We start from the raw sequence: 13,779 nt of genomic DNA on the forward strand, positions 1-13,779 counted from the left end.
TAAAGCTGCTCTCCAGCAGAGTTTGAATCAGTAGATTAAGGAGAAACTTGGGCTTGAGTAGCAGATCCAGCTGTGTAGAATACAATGGGTGCATTCACTCATGTGAATTAAGACTGTAAGCATGAAAGGGAACAAATAACAGGCTATTGGATTAGTGTGACTTGCGTCAGCTCCTTGATAGCCTATTTGCCTATATTTCATTGACATATTTGTCTACTGAGTTTTTCTTAATTGATTATTCACTCAAATAAGTCTGTCACACATCACACAAAGAGTAAAGGTTTGGGAACATCAAAACAGAGCAGGGAGGTCCTGAGAGGATTATGTGGGCTATGTGAAAGTTGGAATGAGGTGATCATAAAAGGGGATCATAAAATTAATGTATGAGAGAAAGTCTCTGAGTCTGTTGTTTCAATGAGTTTGTTGTTTGTGCACTAACACAAGCAACCACATCGGTAATGACAGAACACTGAATATCAATTGAGAAATAAACATCATGGACATGATACCATTGACAATCTGGCAAAAACAGATGTATCCTACTTATTTAGAAGCATGTATACTATATGCTTTACAAGCAAATCTAACAACAGTCATTATAATAAAAAAACATGACTATTTACCTTTATCTGAATAGCGGTCATGGTGTTGTACTCCACTTGACCGAGAGGCAAAACTGGCAGCGGAAAAGATGTGTTCACTTCAAATATCAAAGGTTCAGTGTTCAGAGTTTATACCTGTGTATGATTAACAACCATCATTCGTAAAACAATGCAAGTCTCCTTTAAGAATAATCTCAACCGTCCCCTCCCTCTAGCTATTCAGACAGAATTGATTGACTCTCCCCCCGTAGTTATTAGAAGTCTGGTTACGGGATACTCTGCTATCGCCAGGAGAAGCAGACAGGAAGGAAGAATGTTTCTTCCATGACAGCACAGAGATTTAAACGCTGCAAGTATGGCCATTGCTGAGATTCCCAATCCCACCCTATTACTAATATATACATGTAGGCCAACCCATTGTTGAGATTACTAATCCCACACTATTACTAATACACTGCTCAAAAAAATAAAGGGAACACTAAAATAACACATCCTAGATTTGAATGAATGAAATGTTCTTACTAAATAATTGTTTCTTTACATAGTTGAATGTGCTGACAACAAAATCACACAAAAATTATCAATGGAAATCAAATTTATCAACCCATGGAGGTCTGGATTTGGAGTCACACTCAAAATTAAAGTGGAAAACCACACTACAGGCTGATCCAACTTTGATGTAATGTCCTTAAAACAAGTCAAAATGAGGCTCAGTAGTGTGTGTCGCCTCCACGTGTCTGTATGACCTCCCTACAACGCCTGGGCATGCTCCTGATGAGGTGGCAGATGGTCTCCTGAGGGATCTCCTCCCAGACCTGGACTAAAGCATCTGCCAAGTCCTGGACAGTCTGTGGTGCAACGTGGCGTTTTTGGATGGAGCGAGACATGATGTCCCAGATGTGCTCAATTGGATTCAGGTCTGGGGAACGGGCGGGCCAGTCCATAGCATCAATGCCTTCCTCTTGCAGGAACTGCTGACACACTCCAGCCACATGAGGTCTAGCATTGTCTTGCATTAGGAGGAACCCAGGGCCAACCGCACCAGCATATGGTCTTACAAGGGGTCTGAGGATCTCATCTCGGTACCTAATGGCAGTCAGGCTACCTCTGGCGAGCACACAAAAATGCCACCCCACACCATGACTGACCCACCGCCAAACCGGTCATGCTGGAGGATGTTGCGGGCAGCAGAACGTTCTCCACTGCGTCTCCAGACCGTCACGTCTGTCACATGTGCAACCCCCATCTGTGGATGTTGGGCCCTCATACCACCCTCATGGAGTCTGTTTCTGACCGTTTGAGCAGACACATACACATTTGTGGCCTGCTGGAGGTCATTTTGCAGGGCTCTGGCAGTGCTCCTCCTTGCACAAAGGCGGAGGTAGTGGTCCTGCTGCTGGGTTGTTGCCCTCCTACGGCCTCCTCCATGTCTCCTGATGTACTGGCCTGTCTCCTGGTAGCGCGTCCATGCTCTGGACACTACGCTGACAGACACAGCAAACCTTCTGGCCACAGCTCGCATTGATGTGCCATCCTGGATGAGCTGCACTACCTGAGCCACTTGTGTGGGTTGTAGACTCCGTCTCATGCTACCACTAGAGTGAAAGAACCGCCAGCATTCAAAACTGACCAAAACATCAGCCAGGAAGCATAGGAACTGAGAAGTGGTCTGTGGTCACCACCTGCAGAATCACTCCTTTATTGGGGGTGTCTTGCTAATTGCCTATAATTCCCACCTGTTGTTTATTCCATTTGCACAACAGCATGTGAAATTTATTGTCAATCAGTGTTGCTTCCTAAGTGGACAGTTTGATTTCATAGAAGTGTGATTGACTTGGATTTACATTCTGTTGTTTAAGTGTTCCCTTTATTTTTTCGAGCAGTGTATATACATGTAGGCCTACCCATGGTTGAGATTCCCAATCCCACACCATTACTAATATATACATGTAGTCTCACCCAATTATTGCATGAACAACTCTTCACTACTGAGAAATGTTGTCTCAAACTGTGAGAAAGCAGTGCAAAGCTCAACATGCCTCCTGAACTAATACGAGCTAATCATTGCTCCAAAAAGTATAATGATCTTGTGAAACTGCCAGAGGCATCATGCAAGAAACAATAAGCTACAAATTCTAAGTGTTGTTTCTCAGTGACCATTGGCCCTGGGACATGGTGTGAGGTGGAAAAAAACAACCTGGAAAATTGACAAAGTATTCTTCTTGATTTCTGAGTTTATGGGTCAAAGACGAGACGTGTACATTCGGTGTCCGAAGGCCATTCATTTAACATAAAAATATAAATATGTATAAATATAATATTAACTCACTCAACTTGTACCCTTCTTTTGACCCAGAAATATTTGTGTTGCAAACTATTAAATTAAGGGAGTTATTGAGCTTCTAAGTGTCAAAATGTCCTTCAGTGTAACTGACCAGGTTAAAATTCTAATGACAAAAGTGATTTTAAAATGTAGAAATTCATCCTAAAAATATAAATGAACACCCATGGCATAATTGTATTAGTGTTTGCAACAATATATAGAATAATGGACAACATACTGTATCTAAAAAATATTTAAAAACTTGAATAACTTTTGTGCTTCATCAATGTCATTCAGTATAACAAAGGTAAAAAGCCATTTTAACGCATTTCACATGATGGTAATCATGTGACAGTGTGTGACATCACAGAAACGACCCATTGAAGACCATCTATCAATGTGATGAGGTGAGTAAATCTCTTTCAAATATTTGATGATTTCACCTTTTCACCCTCTAGTAACCTTTGTAACAAAAATGCATATCCTTCAGTACAACACTACAAAACATTATTTTAATATTATTATTTTATAAAAAGCTTTATTCAATATGAAAAGTAAGAATAATCCTTATAGATCAAAGTTATTACTTTATATAGGTTGCCAAGGAACTGCCTGTTAAATATGTTTATGTATGAAATCTGTCCTTCAGTATCATGCTTTTGTCCAAAAGTTTCATGTTTATACCACGTCACCTGTTATGCTGAATGACAGTAACATTGCTATCTCATGTTTTCACTAGTTTACAACATTTATTCATGCAATTCATATTTACTTGTTGTATGCATACTGAATATTATCATTGAACTATTTTATGGAATTTTAAGGTATTTCAAGGCACATTATCTTTATACTGTAGATGCCGTCGTCTAATAAGGAGAGGGCTGCACGGCCCTAGACAAAAGATTAACGCAGATCCAGTTGCTTGGGAGGAAAGACTAGCCAGAAGAAAAGCACGGTACTGTTTTCATGGTTTCACGCTACTGTCAGCAACAGAATAGGATATAATAGGATATAAAGCTGGGTGGTTAACGCAACATTAAGTTGCAATATTACACTGTAGTTATATTTTTATTGCACTGCAGTTAAGATATAACTGATGGATTATATTAGTTAATATAATATTACACACACACATAATTATTAATTAAAAATGGATTGTGAATTATATTAGTTAATTGCTGCTTCACATTTGGGGCCCTTTATGAAAAATCAAGACTGCACCAGTTTGAATTGAAGTAGTTTGATAGGCATTTGATGTAGCTATTTTGTGTAGGTATCTTGAAATTGCATTTGTGTAAATTGCATTGAATAGAAATTGAGCAGTTACAGTGTAACAATGCATAATTACAACATGAACTATTATGTAATAATCGTGTAATAATGCAACTTAATGCAAGGTCAAGTGCTGCCGTAGATTATAGTAAAGTGATTATTATTAACATTAGCAATGAAATAGTAACAAAACATGTCATGTTTGAGAAAGGGAGGGAGGTGATTTAACTTTTAAACTTTTAAGTGTTATCATTGTATAGCCTACTATTAATGGACTACTAATAACATTTAATGGATGCAAATTCTATTCTGTGCCAGTGTCATAACTATTACATTTTTGTTTTTAGCTATCAGAGAAGAAAGAAGGATGTCAAACCTGATCATCCACCAATCTATACAATAACACAATCTGATGCTGGAAAAAAAGAGGGACAAATTTAGATTAAATAAGAGGGGGCGCAGTGAAAAAAAATCTAACAAATTAATGTGGTGATGAATTTAACTCCTGTATCCACTGACGGAAACGCTTTTGAGCAGCCCCCTGAACAACTTGAAAAAGTACAACATTAATTTGCACCTTCAGAGCTAGAACAACCATCTGAGTCCTTGACTCCAGAACTAGAGAAATCCCTTGAGCCTCAATCTCAAACACTGGAGCAACCACTTGCTTCCGCCACTCCAGAAAAAGTGAAAAAGGTATCAAAGCGTTGTAAGCGGCTGCAAAAGGAAAAACTAAAACTAAAGAATAAAATTCTTCAACTGGAAATGCAACTAAAACAATCGCAACAAAAAAGCAACAAATTACGAAAGGGCATGCAAAGGTCAAATAAATTAAAACGCAATCCAAGTTAAAAATACAGGCCACGAGGGAAAAAATATATATCTTTAGTGAGGAAAACACAGGTCATTGCATTTCTCAGTGGAGATGAAAATAGTTGCTTTCTCTCAGGGAAGACACGGTCACACAAACGAAGAAGGTTCAGAGGCGCATACTCATGAAATCTCTAAAAGAACTCCATGCAGAGTACAATTCAGAGGTGGATGGGACACTCACTGTCATACAGACAGTTTTTACAACTGCGGCCATTTTACATTACAAAGCCGAAGGCACATGACCACAACACCTGTGCGTGTCTCGATCACGAGAATGTGAAACACATAGTTGACAGGTTGAGCCAAAGAGGGTTGCTGAAAACCTCAAGCGTTTCCGAGTTACTGTCTTCCATTATGTGATCTCAAGAACAAGCAATGCATGTACCGTGTTTGTGCAAAGTGTTGCTATGAGTGTCATTCAGTGTAACAAAATAGCGTCATACAGTATAACACCAGTATTTTATATTAAAATACAATAACTTTGTTTTGTTGACTCAGAGACAAAACAAATGTCATAGGATGAAGTGAAAGATATTTTCATAGATTTAGATTTTTTCTTAGTGCAAGGCAGGAAGGTTTTGGGAAAAACCTTTAACAAATTTTGAGTTGTACCTGTGACACATCAAATATGTGGTATTCAAAATAAAATGTAATTTTTTCTAGGTAGTTATATTCCTGCCAGTCTAAGCATGAACCTTGTGATTATGAAGATTTTTTAAAGATTTTTTTTAAACACTTAGTGTTTTACTGAATTACATTTTACTAGGGTACATTCATATGAATCACAATAAAAATGAATTATTGGCTTTATTCTTGAATATAACGGCCTAGGTGACACTCCACTGAACATTAAAAAAAGCCTTTTAAGGAATTGTAATTGCTGTTTTATTTTTTTGCTACTTTGAAAACCTTATACGTCTTTGACCCTTATACATTTTCTGAATATATAAATGTTTTGAATGTGCAAAGGGGCAAAGTTGTGAGTGACAAAGTGTACATTTTGTGGTTTACTGGGTATGTGATGCAAGGCAAATTATATAATCTCCTCTCATAAAATAACCAAGCTTGACAACAGAAAAGTTAAAACAAATGTAAACTTTATGGAGGTTGTGGGCTGAACAACCAGTTGAGAACATTAACTAGGAAGTTGATAGTGGAGGACGGTTTGTCTCTGTACGTAGCGGTGGCTTGTTGGTCCTGTATTCTTAGTGCAATGCACAGTAGCAAACATTCCTGGGTAAAATGCATATGTCATTTGAGGTGTGCTTGATTTAGTTAGTTCTGTACAATGGAACCATTTGAATAGTCCATAAAATGCAAACTCCAACCACCCTTGCACATAACTCAGCTAAACCAAGTTACCTCAGCTAAACCAAGTGCACCGCTAGAATTACAAAGGATTTGACATATGCATTTTCCCCAGGTCTTGTAGAAACGAGCATACTCGTTGGGATTAAGGCACCTCACAGGGACGAGGTGTGGGCTGACCACAGAGGTCAAGGTTCTACACTGCCAGCGGTCGGCCTGGTCAGTCAGTCATTTCTTAGACTCCGTACTTCCCTTTCAGTTCCTCTACCAAGGCAATGTACTCCTTCCTGCCATCCTCTTTGCTCTTCCCTATGGGAGTCAAGTAAGAAAAGGAAAACCCATTTAGTTAACAATGAGCTACTGTTTAAGAACTGTCTGTCTCAACCAGTATACTTTATGACAGTGTAAATGCATTGAGCTGAGGAGATCCACAGCTGTGTAACACTGATCCCCTAATTTAGGTGAAGCTCATCACTAAGCTAAGGACTCTGGGACTAAACACCTCCCTCTGCAACTGGATCCTGGACTTCCTGACGGGCCACCCCCAGGTGGTAAGAGTAGGCAACAACACGTCTGCCACGCTGATCCTTATCACTGGGGCCCCTCAGGGGTGTGTACTTGGGCCCCTCCTCTATTCCCTGTTCACTCACGACTGCGTGGCCAAACACAACTCCAACATCATCATTACGTTTGCTGATGACACAACAGTGGTAGGCCTGATCACTCACAACAATGAGACAGCCTATAGGAAGGAGGTCAGAGAACTGGCAGTGTGGTGTCAGGACAACAACCTTTCCCTCAATGTGAGCAAGACAAAGGAGCTGACCGTGGACTACAGGAAAGGCGGGCCGAACAGGCCACCATTAACATCGACGGGGCTGTATTGGAGCGGGTCGAGAGTTTCAAGTTCCTTGGTGTCCACGTCACCAACGAACTATCATGGTCCAAACATACCAAGACAGTTGTGAAGAGGGCACGACAAAACCTTTTCCCCCCTCGAGAGACTGAAAAGATTTGGCATGGGTCCCCAGATCCTCAAAAGGTTCTACAGCTGTAACATCGAGAGCATCCTGACCGGTTGCATCACTGCCTGGTATGGCAACTGCTCGGCATCTGACCGTAAGGCCCTACAGAGGGTAGTGCAAATTGCCCAGTACATCACTGGGGCCAAGCTTCCTGCCATCCAGGACCTATATAATAGGCGGTGTCAGAGGAAAGCTCATAAAATTGTCAGAGACTCCAGTCCCCCAAATTATAGACTGTTTTCTCTGCTACTGTACGTCAAGAGGTACCGGAGCGCCAAGTCTAGGACCAAAAGGCTCCTCAACAGCTTCTACCCCCAAGCAATTCATAAACATTGCCACCGGACAATTTACATTGACCCCCCTCTTGTACACTGCTGCTACTCGGTTTGTTGGCTACCTATGCATAGTCACTTCACCCCACCTACATGTACAGATTATCTCAACTAGCCTGTACCGCTGCCCTCTGACTCGGTTCCGGTGCCCCCTGTATATAGCCTCGTTATTGTTATTGTGTTACTTTTTATTATTACTTTTTATTTTAGCCTACATTGTAAATATTTTCGTCTTCTTGAACTGCACAGTTGGTTAAGGGCTTGTAAGTAAGCGTTTCACGGAAAAGTCTACACTTGTTGTATTCAGCGCATGTGGCAAATAAAGTTTGATTTGAGCAGTGCCCTCTACAGGCTAAATGAGGAAGGGCTACAGGAAACACACCTTTCTCCTTCTCCCAGGCGTCCCATTTGGCTTTCCCAGTGAAATCCAGCACCCCAGGACAAGCTTCAGAAACAAAGAAAAACACACACAATCAACTGACTATACAATGAGACTTCTAGGATGGAGGGGTATCACAAAGCACTGGAAGGACGCCGACTGGCTTACTGGTGTTGACGTCGCCCACTTTGGCCTGTTTGAACAGAGCGTAGACCCTGAGCATCTCCACATCTGCTGGCTTAGCCTTCAGCTGCTTCACCTCCTCTGCAGCCTTATCAAAATCCACCTGGATGGAGGGGAAGCAAAATATGCAGTTAAAGTCAGCTAAACATGCACATGAAAATTGCTGCTCCCAAGTTAAATCAGTTATATGATGGACAGGTTCCTGTACAGTGTCATTCGAAAATGGCAGCAACCTTACAGTAGAATGAGCAGATCTATGTCTGAAAAGGGTTAACCTTTCTAGGGCAGGGGTTCCGCTAGCGGAAAGGCAGTGCGCGAAAGGCAGCGAGCGAAATTCCAAAATATTTTTTCGAAATATGTAACTTTCACACATTAACAAGTCCAATACAGCAAATGAAGATAAACATCTTGTTAATCTACCCATCGTGTCAAAATATGATTATGTTAGGTCATAGCCAAGTCAAAAAAACACAGCCATTTTTCCAGCCAAAGATAGGAGTCACAAAAAGCAGAAATATAGATAAAATGAATCACTAACCTTTGATGATCTTTATCAGATGACACTCATAGGACATCATGTTACACAATACATCTATGTTTTGTTTGATAATGTGCATATTTATATCCAAAAATCTCAGTTTACATTGGCGCGTTACGTGCAGTAATGTTTTGATTCCAAAACATCCGGTGATTTTGCAGAAATACTGATACATAAACATTGATAAGTGTTATTCACAGAATTAAAGAAGGACTTCTCCTTAATGCAACCGCTGTGTCAGATTTCACTAAAACTTTACGGAAAAAGCATAATCTGAGAACGGCGCTCAGAACCCAAAACAGCCAGAGGAATATTCGCCATTTTGGAGTCAACAAAGTTAGAATTTACACCATAAATATTAACTTACCTTTGATGATCTTCATCAGACGGCACTCCCAGGAATCCCAGTTCGACAATAAATGACTGATTTGTTCCATAAAGTCCATCATTTATGTCCAAATAGCCACTTGTTGTTAGCGTGTTCAGACCAGTAATCCATCTTCATGAGGCGCAGGCACTTCGTCCAGACAAAAACTTGAAAAGTTCCGTTACAGTCCTTTAGAAACATTCAAGCGATGTATGGAATCAATCTTTGGGATGTTTTTAACATAAAACATCCATAATGTTCCAACCCGGAGAATTCCTTTGTCTGAAGAAAAGCACTGGAACGAAAGGTAACTCTGTCGGGAGCGCGCGTCATGAGACCAAGGCACTCTGCCAGACCACTGACTCAAATAGGTCTCATGAGCCCCTCCTTTATAGTAGAATCCTCATTCAAGTTTCTAAAGACGGTTGACATCTAGTGGAAGCCATAGGAAGTGCAACTTTATCCATATCTCAATGTGTATTCGGAAGGCCAAGCTTTGAAAAACTACAAACCTCAGATGTCCCACTTCTTGGTTGGATTTTTCGCAGGTTTTCGACTGCTATGAGAGTTATGTTATACTCACAGACATCATTCAAACAGTTTTAGAAACTTCTGAGTGTTTTCTATCCAATACTAATAATAATATGCATATATTAGCATCTGGGACAGAGTAGGAGGAAGTTCACTCTGGGCACGCTATTCATCCAAAGTGAAAATGCTGCCCCCTATCCCAAAAAGATTGAGCTAGATCAGGGGTAAGCAACTTTAATGGGAGTGGGGCCACAAAAAAGCTGAAGTCATCATGAGGGTCCACAGTTGCTCATTTTTTTTTTTTACCTTTATTTAACCGGGCAAGTCAGTTAAGCACAAATTCTTATTTTCAATGACGGCCTGGGAACAGTGGGTTAACTGCCTGTTCAGGGGCAGAACAACAGATTTGTACCTTGTCAATTTGGGGGTTTGAACTTGCAACCTTCCGGTTACTAGTCCAACGCTCTAAACACTAGGCTACCCTGCCGCCCCCATTGGTAAGTGCATTGATCAGAAAAACAATCAGTATCTGGTGTGACCACCATTTGCGTTATGCAGTGCGGCACATCTCCTTCGCATAGAGTTGATCAGACTGTTGATTGTGGCCTATGGAATTGTGTCCCGCTCCTCTTTAATGGCTGTGTGAAGTTACTGGATATTGGCTAGAACAGGAACACGCTATTGTACACATCAACCCAGAGCATCTCAAACATGCTCAATGGGTGACATGTCTGGTGAGTATGCAGGCCATGGAAGAACTAGGTCATTTTCAGATTCCAGGAATTGTGTACAGATCCTTGTGACATGGGGCAGTGCATTATCATGCTGAAACATGAGGTGATGGCGGTTTATGAATGGCACGACAATGGGCCTCAAGATCTCATCATGGTATCTCTGTGCATTCAATTTGATATCGATAAAATGCAGTTGTGTTTGTTGTCCGTAGCTTATGCCTGCCTAAACTATAACCCCACCGCCACCATTGGGCACTCTGTTCACAACGATGCAAACCTATCACCCACATGACACCATACACGCTGTCTGCCATCTGTCCAGTAAAGTTGAAACCAGGATTAATCTGTGAAGAGCACACTTCTCCAGCATGCCTGTAGACATCGAAGGTGAACATTTGCCCACTGAAGTCGGTTACGATGCCGAAATGCAGTCAGGTCAAGACTCTGGTGAGAACGGCGAGCATGCAGATGAGCTTCCCTGAGACTGTTTGTGCAGAAATTGTTTGTTTGTACAAACCCTGTTTCATCAGCCCTCCGAGTGGTTCATCTCAGACTATCTCGCAAGTAAAGAAGATGTTTTTTGGAGATCCTGGGATGGTGTATTTACACGTGGTCTGAAGTTGAGGCCAGTTGGACTTACCACCAAATTCTCTAAAACAACATTGGAGGTGGCTTATGATTAGAGAAACTAACATTAAATTATCTGGCAACAGTTCTGGTGCCAATTGCACGCTCCCTCAAAACTTGAGACATCTGTGGCATTGTGTTGTGTGACAAAACTGCACATTTTAGAGTGGCCAATTATTATCCCCAGAAGAAGGTGCACCTGTGTAATGATCATGCTGTTTAATCAGTTTCTTGATATGCCAAACCAGTCAGGTGGATGGACTACCTTGGCAAAGTCGAAATGATCACTAACAGGAATGTAAACAAATGGGTTAACAAAATTTGAGATAAAAATATGATTTTGTGCATATGAACAATTTATGGAATCTTTTATTTCACATGTTGCGTTTATATGTTTGCTTAGTTTACTATTCTAACTAGCAACAGTAAGCTAAGACCCCGACTGAGGAGGGAGGGGGTATCGAGAGGGGCGGTCCGTGGGCCTCCAGTTGCCCATCCCTGAGCCAGATAATCACTAGAGCAATTGATAGAGTCAGTGCTGGCATAAATTGAACTTTGATCTCATCTGGGTCCATTTTTCTTAGACTACAGGCAGTAAAACCACACCAAAGTCATGATGACATTATATTATATTGATCAACTTGAGCCCAGAATGTCAGAACATAGAAACTGGCCTCAAAACCTTCGTTCAGGGCGCTTCTTGCCTAGTTATCCTGTTATGATGAAATAATTGAACAAAACGCCAACACTTCTTCCTTCATCCTATAACTCCAAACCAGCTATACGCTAGTCGACGTTTGCTATAATAACTTTAACATGCTTCTTCTCACCATGATAATATATAGGCAAGTAATGATATACAACCCAGGAGCGTGTTTTTAGTCCACACACAATCAGCGCCTTGGGCTATGTCGAAAGCCGCTCCACACCCTTAAAGCAGGGTGACAGTTGTGGCAAACGCAATCCCCTGGTTTGGGAGTGAAACCAGACATTGAGCTGGCAAACAAATTAAACCGGGTCGTTTCATCGGGTGGGAGCATGTGAATGGCTCCGTTTAAAAAAAAGGCAATGACCGAGTTAGCGGAGTTTAATTCAAACTTGATACAAAACTGACGGGGACAACTAGTGGTGCAAAGTCAAGTGCCAGCTCCTTAGAATTTGTTATACTAAATTCAAAGCAGGTTGGCTAAAACATTAATACTATTTTGTTATAGCTTATTAAGTAGATAGCTAAACACAATTACGTTAACAGTGCTAACGGTAATGTTAGCCGACAAAGCCAAGTTGACACATTTTAGCGAACCTACACTTGAAACTGAAAATCAACATAATAATATAGCTATGCATGTCATCATTGATTATGGTAACTACAATATAATACCCAAAACAATACAAATTCGATACATACCTCAGACATGATTTAAAATTCCTTTTGAAGACCCTTCGTATAGTCCTAGAACACTAGTGGAGTCCACAGATCAGAAATAACGGAGTCGACAAAAAAATATGCTTTAGTATGAAGATGTCTAAACTGCTTCTCCAATAGAAATCCCCGATCGGGCCAGAGATACTTTTGAGGAGATGGGAAACTCATGTCATGGCTACGTTGGATAGCTAAACTCATGCGCAGAGAAACGCCTTCAGGTCTGACGGTCGTCTTGCGCCGAACTGCGCATGTGCACGCCGTCAAATCAAAAGGCACACCTTCGATATTAAGTCGTTTTGGAAGAAAATAATAACGTTTGTCACTTTCACGAGGTTGGACTACTAACATGTTCAAATACGTAATAAACTGTCTCGAATATAGGTTGTGCCTTTAGATTTCGAGAAAACTAACAACTAAGGAATACTTTTTCACTTCTCAAACCCCAAACCTGGTCTGCTTCACAAGCGTTCCCGGAATTCTCGCATTGTTGCGTCTCTACTTTTAGAAACTCTGTGATCATGCCCTGACTTTGAAAGAAGGTATTGTGTGAAGATTATTTTAGCAACCGCGTGCTGCACCACATTAACAAATATTGTATACCAAAGTTAAGTGCACTTTAAAATTTTACATAAGATTTTTCCATGTAATTCTATGATATCCAAATTTGTGGCAATTGATGGTGTAAATGTACATTTGTGTCCGAATTTTGGGAAAACCTTGCAAAATACATATTTACCATTATGAACACTACCTATGTTTTTGGCATGAAAGATATATGTTACTATTGCAATGATAACAAGGCCACTAAAACATTAACGCGATTGGTGGACACAGTACAGTCTACTATGTGAGGCGTAACACCACAGAGTTTATAACCCAGTTAATAAAACACGTTTCTTTTAGTTACTTTTTTTCTCTCAACTCGTTGCTATTACTTTCTAGCACGTCAAGCTAACTTACAGAGTAGGTAGCTAGGGTTCCCGAGTGGTGCAGCGGTCTAAGGCACTGCATCTCAATGCTGGAGGCGTCACAACAGACCCTGGTTTGATTCCCCCTGGCCCTGGATGGGAGTCCTATATGGCGCGCACAATTGGCCCAGCGTCGTCTGTGTCAGGGTTTGACCGTGGTAGGCAGTCATTGTAAATAAGAATTAACTGACTTACCTGGTTAAAAACAGCTAGCTTGCTTTGTAGCCATAGATTGTGGACCTTCCATATTTAATCAGGAATTTGGCTTAAACTGACTTAAGGTTAAGGACA

The 13,779-nt window shown here is 40.9% G+C and overlaps 1 protein-coding gene across 1 annotated transcript; it reads right to left on the reverse strand.

The window, feature by feature from the left end:
• Positions 1 to 6,150: 6,150 nt before the first annotated feature.
• Positions 6,151 to 12,672, reverse strand: LOC135519185 (acyl-CoA-binding protein-like). The gene is made up of 4 exons (XM_064944275.1): positions 12,503 to 12,672; positions 8,283 to 8,400; positions 8,118 to 8,180; positions 6,151 to 6,687 (listed from the first exon to the last, which is right to left on the reverse strand). Exons 1-4 carry the CDS (start codon positions 12,509 to 12,511, stop codon positions 6,614 to 6,616), a joined length of 264 nt encoding a protein of 87 aa, XP_064800347.1. The 5' UTR covers positions 12,512 to 12,672; the 3' UTR covers positions 6,151 to 6,613.
• Positions 12,673 to 13,779: the final 1,107 nt, after the last annotated feature.

This window comes from Oncorhynchus masou, chromosome 29 (genome assembly GCF_036934945.1).
Source record: "Oncorhynchus masou masou isolate Uvic2021 chromosome 29, UVic_Omas_1.1, whole genome shotgun sequence".
In the NCBI taxonomy this organism is placed as follows: domain Eukaryota; kingdom Metazoa; phylum Chordata; class Actinopteri; order Salmoniformes; family Salmonidae; genus Oncorhynchus; species Oncorhynchus masou.

Bases quoted from the DNA above. Each gene is read 5' to 3' on its own strand.
- LOC135519185 (XM_064944275.1), bottom strand. The intron at 8,181-8,282 runs GTAAGCCAGTCG...TTGTTTCTGAAG, and splicing joins AGTGGGCGACGTCAACACCA to CTTGTCCTGGGGTGCTGGAT. The intron at 6,688-8,117 runs GTGTGTTTCCTG...TGACTCCCATAG, and splicing joins CGCCTGGGAGAAGGAGAAAG to GGAAGAGCAAAGAGGATGGC.